Genomic DNA, 11,534 nt, shown 5'->3' on the forward strand with positions numbered 1-11,534 from the left:
TAAGTAGTATCTGTTACTCTGACAGTGGTTGGTGGTTTAAAGTTAAAAAACAACTTTATATTGTTGTATTTTGATGTTTTTGTTTAGATTGTCTTTTTCATATCATGTGCCTACCAGCAATTACACCGAAGACCCCTTGAAAACATTGCTATTGTTATAGTCCATCTGCCCGCAGTGATAATGCTGTTAGTAAAATAAATGCACGTACTTTCAAGGCACTTCTTGCAAAGAGAACATATGAGCAAGGTTTTTTTTGTAAGAAATATATATATCAGGAATGTTTCTTTTAACTCAATTAATGCTAAATAATATCCAGTGTAATGTGAGTCATTTAAAAATGATAGTAGGTAAAAAGCATACTAGCACATCACCAAATATGTTCTGCTACAAGTCATCAGATATTCTTAAAACTTGCTAATAAAAGTATTCATTCATTAAAAATAAACTTAAGATCAAATTGATCATTAGCTGCCTCTTTTATGAATTCTGTCAACAAATCACAGAGCACAGCTGAAGTGGAGATGCTAACAGAATTGAAGGAGACAAAATTTTGACAGAAAAGAAAGAAAACCATTAAGAGTTATATGCTTTTACCAATCTAACTTGATGCATGCATTAATAATGTATCTGAAAAGAAAGATAAAAAAAAACCTCAGTCCTGGGGCCAGTTGCATAAACATAGCCTCTATGTTAATGCATCTTAAGAACTAGTCTGACCAACTAGCCGTTAGTCAAAGCTAATGAATCTTATTTTTTTAATTCATCTTAAACCAATCTACGTTTTATGTTATCTAATTAAGCCTAGTCTAAACCTTTTATGCAACTGGCCACTGGTTTTTGGTGTCCTCAGAAATGTCCCAGGTGTACAGCATGTTGAAAACATCTATTTCAGGTTGTATCATTTTTATTTTTGTAAAAATAGACCACAAAATGCCAGTTGCCCAGGATAGCCCACACACACACAAAACGGACAATTGAATCAGATTCTACTGAGCCAACGTCACCTCCAAATTCTCTGACGGTTTACTGACACAGTGGGGCAGCAGTGACTTTCTGGATACACTTCAACACAGGTTCAGAGACACAACTGCTGTCCAGCTCTCTCAAAAGAATCTGTAGAAAAAGAAGGACAAAAAATTAAAAAATAGCACGGTGGCTTCAAACTGCGTGTAATATATAAAGTATATATAAAAAATATATAAATAAATAGTTATTGTCTCTCAAAATAAAGAATAATTCACACCTATGGTCTACTTTGGCCGACCATGCACAACTTGACCCGCCTACAAACATGTCACTTTACTGACGACTGCTTCTCTAATCTTGCTCTTTAAAGATGGCTCAGTATAAAGTTTATTTGGAGCAGCTGGCTCCACCGAATCACAACCTGTAAGTATGACAAATAATAGATGTCTATATTTTCTATTGAGCGTTCAAAATACTGAACTATGGCTGTGGGCGTATCGTTTCTGACACGTGCTGTATGCGGTAGACCAATCATAACAGACTGGGTTCTCTGACCAATCAGAGTATAGTAGGCACACAGAAAAGAGGGGTTTAGAGACAGTGAATGTGCATACTATCCACCCTATCTGCCCTAAGTAGTATTGAAATTTCACATAGAATTTAGGGTGGATAGTATGCACATTCGGACGCAGGGTGAATCTTCGTACTGCTTCAAAGGAATCATTTGAAAATCACTGGAAAATGAGGTGATATGAAATGCATATTTTGAGAAAACGAAAGGTTTTTTTAACATTGCATGCTTGTAAATTTATAGGAGACTTCCAAAACAATATTATGAACCTATATAATATAATATAATATAGTATATAGTATATATAATATAATATAATATAATATAATATAATATAATATAGAACCCTATAATATAGGGACACATTAAGGAAGATTATTGGCTTATGAATGTGCCATTAACTTATTATAACTTTGACTTGCCAACTTTCATATACATTACATATAGGGGTTGGACAATGAAACTGAAACACTGGCTAATATAGTTTTGGAGGTTTCATAGTTATATTCGTGCAGCCTAGTGGCCAATCTTCACTGACTGCACATACCACCAGTAAGAGCAGAGTGTGAAGGTTGACTATGTGCACGCAATGGTTCAAACATTGTACTCTGAAGGTAGTGCCGTGTATCAGGATGATAATGCACCTATACACACAGCAAGACTAGAGACAGAGTGGTTTGATGAACATGAAAGTGAAGTTGAACATCTCATATAGCCTGCACAGTCTCCAGGTCTTAAAGGAGAAGTCCACTTCCAAAACAAAATTTACAGATAATGTACTCACCCCCTCGTCATCCAAGATGTTCATGTCTTTCTTTCTTCAGTTATAAAGAAACAGTTTCTTGAGGAAAACATTTCAGGATTTTTCTCCATATAATGGACTGATATGGTGCCCTGAGTTTGAACTTCTAAAACGCAGTTTAAATGAGGCTTCAAACGATCTCAAATGCGGTTGTAAACAATCCCAGCTGAAGAAGAAGGGTCTTATCTAGTGAAATAATCGGTTATTTTTATAAAAATAATACAATTTATATACTTTTAATGTCAAATGCTCGTCTTGCCTTACTCTGCCTGAACTCTGTTTTGTTCCGGTTCATGACAGTTAGTGTATGTCGAAAAACTCCCATCTCATGTTCTCCCTCAACTTCAAAATCGTCCTATATCACTGTTTTACCTTTTTTGTTAAGGGTGTTTGATCTTCTTTGCATGTTCACTTTGCAAAGACTGTGTCGGTACTTCTGCAGTGATGTAGGATGATTTTGAAATGATTTTTGAAGTTGAGGGAGAAAATACCATTGGAGTTTTTCGACATACCCTAACTGTTTTGAGCCAGAACACACAGAGTTCAGGGAGAGTAAGACAAGATGAGTGTTTGAGATTTAAAAGCATTTAAATTTGAATGAATATAACCGATCGTTTCGCTAGATAAGACCCTTCTTTCTCGGCTGGGATCATTTACAATCGAATATGGGATCGTTTGAAGTTGCACCTAAACTGCATTTTGGAAGTTCAAAATCGGGGCACCATATTAGTCCATTATATGGAGAAATATCCTGAAATGTTTTACAAGAAAAACATAATTTCTTTATGACTGAAGAAAGAAAGACATGAACATCTTGGATGACAAGGGGGTGAGTACATTATATGTGAATTTTTGTTCTGGAAGTGGACTTCTTTTTTAATATTATTAAGCTACTTTGGGGTGTTTTCATACACCAGCATCACGTAGTGACGTGGCCATAGTTTTGCAGTAGGTGCAGGACTTGTATTTGCCATTCCCAAGACAAAATGATGCTGCATTGGCTGCAAAAGGAGGCCCAACACCATACTAATTGTGGTCTAAAACCAGGTGCTCAAGATTCATGAAATAATATTCATTCTTACCTGTAGTTTTCCCTTTGAGCAGTGGTCGAGCAGCAGTAAACAGTGGGACGCTTGGGTTATGAGCTGCTCTTTCAGCTCAGTAGGTAATGACTCTGATGAAACGTCAACCAGAAACCTCAGGAGACTTTGAGCTAGTGAACCCATCCTCCTCTCCATACTAGAAATATACATAAAAACACACAAACATTATGTTACATGTTTGTAGATAACATCTGATATTAGCAAGAGATTGAAATAATGTAAGAACTGTCTAAAAAAGTAATTTTCATGTAGTGAAGTACTAATGTTATATTGTGCTATGGATGCTCACCGTGGCCAAGCAATCTGAAGAGTTTTTTGCAGAGCATCCAGGATACTCAGTCTGGCTTTCTCCTCTGGAGCGTCGGAGACCTCCAAGTATCCCACAATCACCCTCTCCAGCCTTTTCAAGTGACGAATGATTACTATATCCATCCTATGAGATAACAACATGACAAACTGGTACATAAAAGTAGCTAAAAATGAGAAATATTACAACAATTATGCTAATCAAGTTAAGAACATGAAAATGAACTTGTAATAAAACTTCATTAAATAGTCCCAGGCTACTGGTGAGATTTTAGATTTGAGAAAAGCTTTGCTACCAACGACAGTAGCCGAAGACAATGGCAAAATGGCTGTTAAACTATTTATTAATTAATAACATTAAAGGAGTAGTTCACCCAAAAATGTTCAAATATTTGTTATTATTTGATGAGCTCTATGAATCTGCACTGATCAAAGTTTATATATGAATAAAAGCCTACATTAAATCTGCTCTTCATAAAAAATGACGAGGGCTGCGCCCGAAAGCGTAGACAGCTGACTTGCTGCCCTATTAGGCAACGACTTTGAAGACTGCAAAGGCAACTATGGAAAGTTTCAGACAGGCTTCAGAGGCAACGTAAAAGAACCTAATTACTGCCACCTGGTGCCTGTTTCAGTTGCACATTATGGAGAAAAACCATCTTATGTATAAATGCTTTAATAATACATGAAGACCTCAATGTCATTGCCCACCAAAGGTCTGTACGTCGTAGCAGACGACTAAGAATGGCAGCAATTTTTGGCTTAAAGGAGTTCACTTCCAGAACAAAAATTTACAGATAATGTACTCACCTCCTTGTCATCCATCATGTTTGTGTCTTTCTTTCTTCAGTCAATAAGAAATTATGTTTCTTGAGGAAATAATTTCAGGAATTATCTCCATATAGTGGACTTCAATGGTGCCCCCAGGTTTGAACTTCCAAAATGTAGTTTAAATGCAGATTTAAATGCCTCTAAACTATCCCAGCTGATGAAGAAGGGTCTTATCTAACAAAACAATCAGTCAGTTTCAAAACAAACTGACAATTTATATACCTTTTAATGCTTGTCTTGTCTAGGCCTGCGTGAACTCAACTTTCTAAACGTCAAAATCATCCCACATAGCTGCAGAAGTACTGATGTTTACAAAGTAAACATGCAAAAAAAATTTTTTTAAAAAAGGTAAAACAACAATGTAGGACGATTTTGAGGTTGAAGAAGAAAACGAAACAGTTTTCGACCTACCCTAACTGTATTGACCCGGATTACACTGACTACGCATGCGCATCGCAGAGACAAGATGAGTGTTTAAAGTTAAAAAGTATACAAATTGTCAATTTATTTCAAAAATGACCGATCATTTTGCTAGATAAGACACTTCTTCCTTGGCTGAGATTGTTTAAACTTGGGGGCACCATTGAAGTCCACTATTTCGAGAGAAATTCTGGAATGTTTTCCTCAAGAAACATAATTTCTTTATGTTTGAAGAAAGAAAGACACGAACATCTTGGATGACAAGGGGGTGAGTAAATTATCTGTAAATTTTTGTACTGGAAGTGAAATTCTCCTTTAAAAAAATAAAAGCACTGATGTAAGTATTATTACTGCAGAACAGGTCATTGTTATTAGAGGCTGTTATTATTAATAGTAGTACATTGTAAATATTATTCTTATTCACTACGCACATGCACATGATTGGAAATTGATGGGAGCAAAGGATACATCTATTCTGCCTTCAACATTCGATCAGAAGAAGGTACCTCCGGAGACAAGAAGTGAAGCAGAATTTGGATTCGGATGTGCCTCGAGGCCTCCCCGCCTTGGAATGCTGCCTCCAAAGGCAGCAGTTTAGAGCTTTCGGACGCAGCCAATCTCTCTTCCAGAAAATTGATTTAAAATGCTCAATTCATATGGATTATACTGCAGAAATGTTTTTTGTCTTGTTTCCAGCCCAGACATATAAAAATTCTTAAATCAAGTAAAAATTATTGTCTTGTTAAAAAAAAAAAAAAAGAAGTAAAAACTGAGTTTTTGCTTGAAAGAGCAACATAACCTGCCAATGTGGTAAGCAATATTAATCTTGCTTTCAGTTAAATAAGATTATTTTGCTTACCCCATTGGCAGATTATTTCACTTGTTCTAAGCAAAAACTTTATTTTGACCAGTTTTTTCTGAAAACAAGACAATAATTTTTACTTGTCTAGAAAATCCTTCTTGATTTAATGATTTTTAAATATCTACTCAAATCACTGATACTGAGAAGGCTACTTAAAGTTATTTAGGCCTCACCTCTCAATAAACAAGACAAGATTTTTGGCATATACACGGCGAAGGTCAAGCTTGTGTTCCATTTCCATGTATGTCAATATGTGCCGGAGCACATCGTCAAAGCGATTTGGTTTGCGCGGTAAACCTGAGTGGGCTGGAGGTTTCTCAAGGACTGACAACAAGTCTAGAAGGCAGGGCAGAACAACCTGAAAATGACAGAATATAATGAGATACACAATAAAAACTACACATTTGAATTCAAGTACACACACAGACTGTGTGAGTAAAGTGTCACCTGTATGAGCGCAGCCTCAGATGTGTGTAAGTGATTGAAGAGAGCATGATAGAGCACCTGAGCTCTGTTGAACTGCCTCAGATCAGCAGCTGGCTAAGAGAGACCAAATGAACACATTTCAAATACATATATTTAAAAAAAGCACTTTATTAAGATTTGATGTCTCGCTTATGAATGTCAGGAGCACAAAAGAAACTCCAACTCGGAGACAACAATCTTTGAGGATGAATGTATCACTGACATTGCTCTCGTCTGCTATCAACTCATTTCACTGCACTTTTAATGCATTTTGGGATTGCCTTTTGCATTTATTTCAGCAGTGCATTTATGATGCTTAATTATGCTGCTCTATAGGCAGATTTAGAATCTGAAACTGTCTGCATCAAAAGATTTAGAATGGACATGTTTTTTGTAGATAGTTGAGGACAAAATATTTACAAAAATGACTTACCACATTGAGAACAATGTGATGCAGGCAGTGCACACCCAGTACTTTGTTTTCCGTGCGATAATCATCAGATATCAGCAGAGATGTAGGAAACACTTTCTCCAAATACTCAGTTAGCCAGGGTCGCCCAACCTGCACCAGCATCCAGGAGAACACATGCTTCACTGCCTGGTTGCGCTTCCAGTTCTCCCTAAACACAAAAAAGGACAAGCATGAGTGCATTTAATACCATGTTATTATGTGCTCCTGTGATGTAATTTAAAGAACAACCGCAGACTTTCAGAAATACGCTCTTTAATTTGATCATTTGCGCAATTGCAAATGCAGAAATTGCAGAAAATGAACAGGATTTCAAACACAGGCTTTACACATTTTCAGTGAATTTCCTTTCCAGTCATTTTTTTGTGATTACTGAATGAGGACTTTTAGAAATTATTTGAGAAGGTACTTGCTGCAGAGCCAAATTGGGGGAGATGGAGCTCTAACTCCCCCTCGCTGGAGGTAATGGGTGGAGATAGACACCAAGCCACACCCTAACCCTACCCCTTACCCTATCCTAAACATAACTCTACCCATTAGTTCACAAAGAGGTGGAGTTGATGGCCATCAGGCTCTGCAGTGAGCAGTACTTGAATTATTTTGCTTCAACCAATTTCACTAATGACACATCTTTCTGACTGATTTGTTGAAAAGAACCAACTCACAGGTTGCTCGAGGACCAAAGACTGTGCAAAAAACAATTTACAAATTCACTTTAATTGCAATTTTGTATTTTATTTTACACAAGATGGAATATTTTTGAGATAACTAAAATATTTAAAATACTTTAATACAAGTTTAATATTATTAATAAAATATTGTTGAGAACTATAACATAAAAAATTTATATTCACTAAAGAAATGTCCACGTTGTCTAATATTTAATTAATGTTACATTTTACTTAAGTAGAATCTTACTTAAAGGGATAGTTCACCCAAAAATGAAAATTCTGTCATTAATTACTCACCCTCATGTTGTTCCGAACCCATAAGATAATTATGATGAAATGCAAAAGCTTTCTGACCCTGCATAGACAGCAATGCAACTGAAACGTTGAGAAGGGTATAACTGCAGCCTGGAGATCTCCAAATGGGATTGGCACTGCATAGCGAGGCAGATAAACAGTTAATAAGATTATGCGATATGAGATCGTTGGGGCTGTTCTGTAACTCCCCAACCGGACCTTTTTAGTTACATCCAGCATTACTACCCCCTCCTACCCTGCGAATTTCAAGAACTGGGACACCCCGTTGTTTAAAACAAAGCGATAGAGTAAAACCTTTCCCCTGCGCTTCACTGGGACGGGTGATTCCCGTTTATATCATTAACCACTGGCCATGAGCTTTGGGGCTCTGCTCTCACTGAGCACATTTATTTATATAGCATTATATTTCATTTGAGATTAACTACAAACAATGTTTTGAAATGTCTTTTTGTGACGAGACCCCACCCCATTTTGGAGGTTTCGCCCACTTTTTTGTTCACACCCCATTTTGGAGATCTCCAGTCTGCAGTTATATATACTTGGACACATTCAAGGCCCAGAAAGGTAGAAGGACATCAATAAAATAGTCCATGTGACATCAGTGCTTCAACTGTAACGTTATGAAGCTATAAGAATACTTTTTGTGTGCAAAGAAAACTAAAATAACTTTACTCAACAATTTCTTCTTATCTGTGTCAGTCTTCAACATGCATTCACGATGCATGTGTGTGATGCTGCAGATTCTTATGATTTCATCAAAAATATCTTAATTTGTGTTCCAAAGAAGAACAAAGGTCGTACGGGTTTGGAACAACATGAAGATTCATTTTTGGGTGAACCATCCAAACTATACAAACTCAAAAATAGTGAGTTTGTCAGTTCTGAGGGGAAAAAGCCAGAAGTGTGGGATAAACTCCTATTCTGAGCCAAGGGGAAAAGAAAGAACGAGATATAAGAACTCTGAGATATAATCTCGGAATTGCGAGAATAAAGTCAGAATTCTGAAATATAAAATCAAATTTACTTTTTGGCTCCATAGACTGCTACTTAAACAGCCTACAAAAACGTCATCCCGATTTCGGATCTGTAAGACTATCACACTATTTAACATCAATTACGTTGAATAACAGTGCTTATCGCTGGGTGAAAAGCTCTTGTAATATGCGGAGAACATTTTGAAAATGACATCTAATCAATATAATCTATAATAATAGTAATATCAGTAATAATAGTAATATATACAATAATATCTATCAAGCTATTTTGTACCATATCCGTGTAATTCCCTAGCCGTCAAGGCTATCTCTCTGGGGTTTTCTGCAACCATGATGCACGCGCATCCCGAATGTTTACAAACAGATAACTGGTCTATTCACTAGTACATTAATTGTGCAGTCCATGCTGTTGTTTACATCCGAGTATCTCCAATATGGCCGCGCATGATGTGATGTGACTGTCTCAAACTTACTTGGTTAAGTTTGGCTGCAGGGTGTCAAGAACTGGTCCCAGAAATCCTTTCTGGTCCTCATCAGCTTTTCCAGACAGCAGTTCCTGCACTGACCTGCTGTCTGTCAATCCCACAGTTAATGTTAAGAGTTCCCGAGCGCTTTTTCTGGAGACTGCGTTGGTCCAAGGCTGCTCCTGCAGGTGTGTAAAGGAGAATATACAGAAGGTAGGGACTAGTGTGCGAACTAGAGACCTGATAGCTTGACGGTTTTCTTCCAGGGCTTTCTGAAGTTGCACAGACAGCGCAAGTAACACGGCACTAACAGTCTGAGCTTTGTCCGGTATGTCCTCGTAACTTTTGGCAGGTAAAGTGCCGCTGTCTGTGTCACAAATTGGCAGGGCAGCGTAACGGATGAACGAGTTTATTAAGCCCAAATACTGAGCTCGTAAGTCAGCGTTCACTTCAGGAAAGAGCCGGTCGAGCGGAGCGAGCGAGAGCAGCTCTGCGGTCTCCTCCAGGACGCGCTTGAGTCTCCCGGCGTCTTCTTCCACCTCGACCCGCTCACGAACGCGGTTCAAAGCAGTGAGCACGGAGCACGGATCCGGTGTATCTCCGATTTTCATCTCTTGGAGAATGTGTGCCAAATCCATTATGATGTTTTATAATATTTAATTACCAGTGACCGTCAAATAAGATCACATGACAAAAGAATTAATAGCGGCTCTAGACCGCAAAGTCATAACAGCTCTATTTTATATATTAATAAGCATTTCAATGATTCAGTCTTACTCTATATACTACAACAGCGTATATGGAAATCATTTACCCATATAACTTGTACTTGTGCATCAGCTGTTTCTTATGTTGAAAGAGTGCAGCGGGTTGTTTAAACGTGCAACCTTCAAATATTTCCCCAGAAACTTGGCTGTTCAAAAAAGTTCCCATGTTGAAGCGACTCGACACGTCAAAGCAAAATAAGGTATGCTTGAGGTAGGAAAGGTGTTATTCACCCGAAATTTGTTAAGTGATATTAGTGTTGCTTACAGTTAAATACAAGTTATCACGCATTTCAGAGACGACGTTAGGTTTAATTTAATTTAATGTTTTTTTTTTTCATTTATAGTGATGCATCCAATAGGTGGCGCGGTAAGTGCACACATTCAGAAACACTTTTGCATTTTTCTTTTGGTAAAGCTGAATTTATGTTAGACAAATAGATTGTTAATAAATTGTATAATCTTAGCTCATGCTAAACGAACAAATTTCGGTATTTATTGTACTGTTCCACCGACTTTTTTTTACTTTAAAATATTTAAAATATATATATATATATATATATATATATAATTGCTTATTATTTTAACTGTAGTGTGTTATTTGATATTATATTATAAACATGTTTTCATACATGACATACTACCATTTTTTAATGTTTTTTTTTTATTTTATTTTTTTATTAGTCTTTACTGCTCACCAGCCTTAATTTATTTGATCCAAAGTACAGCAAAAATAGTAAAATTGTGAAATATTTTTACTATTTAAAATAACTGCTTTCTATTTGGATGTATTTTAAAATGTAATTTATTCCTGTGATTTCAAAGCTGAATTTTTAGCATCATCACTCGTCACATGATCCTTCAGAAATCATTCTAATATTATGATTTGCTGCTCAGAAAACATTTATTATTATTATTATGTTGGAAACAGCTGAGTACATTTTTTTCAGGTTTCTTTGATGAATAGAAAGTTTAGAAGAACAGCGTTTATCTGAAATAGAAATCTTTTGTAATAATATAAACGTATTTATCACGTTTGATCAATTTAAAGCATTATTGGTAAATCAAAGTATTAAATTCTTTCCCAGAAAAAAAAAAAAAAATTATACTGACTCCAAGCTTTTGAATGGTATAGCGTATAATGTTACCAAAGCATGTTTATCTCTTTTTAAAGAGACTTCTTTAAAAAACATTACAAAATCTTACTGTTCAAAAACTTTTGACTGATAGTGTAAGTTTCAACAAAATGACATTAAAGTATATTTAAGTTTACCATAAATGCTTGTCAGTATATTTGGCAGTACACTAACCATATTTTAGAGACAATATTACTTAATATTATTATTAACAATTATGAAATTACATATAAAAATGCACTTAAGTCCTACTTAAGTGGGTCAAAAAGACTTTAAATACATTTACACTATAATACATTTTCATTTATTTGTAAATAACTTGCAATAGGGTGTCCAAAAAACATTACCAACTATATGCTATTCCAATGCATTTCCAATTATATGCTTTAAAAGA

At 36.1% G+C, this 11,534-nt stretch overlaps 1 protein-coding gene across 1 annotated transcript; it reads right to left on the minus strand.

Moving 5' to 3' along the window:
* Nucleotides 1-886: 886 nt before the first annotated feature.
* On the minus strand, nucleotides 887-10,150 carry tti2 (TELO2 interacting protein 2). The gene is made up of 7 exons (XM_051116636.1): nucleotides 9,250-10,150; nucleotides 6,760-6,946; nucleotides 6,309-6,401; nucleotides 6,035-6,219; nucleotides 3,732-3,875; nucleotides 3,422-3,578; nucleotides 887-1,113 (listed from the first exon to the last, which is right to left on the minus strand). Exons 1-7 carry the CDS (start codon nucleotides 9,876-9,878, stop codon nucleotides 1,024-1,026), a joined length of 1,485 nt encoding a protein of 494 aa, XP_050972593.1. The 5' UTR covers nucleotides 9,879-10,150; the 3' UTR covers nucleotides 887-1,023.
* Nucleotides 10,151-11,534: the final 1,384 nt, after the last annotated feature.

Source organism: Labeo rohita, chromosome 8 (genome assembly GCF_022985175.1).
Source record: "Labeo rohita strain BAU-BD-2019 chromosome 8, IGBB_LRoh.1.0, whole genome shotgun sequence".
Taxonomy (NCBI): domain Eukaryota; kingdom Metazoa; phylum Chordata; class Actinopteri; order Cypriniformes; family Cyprinidae; genus Labeo; species Labeo rohita.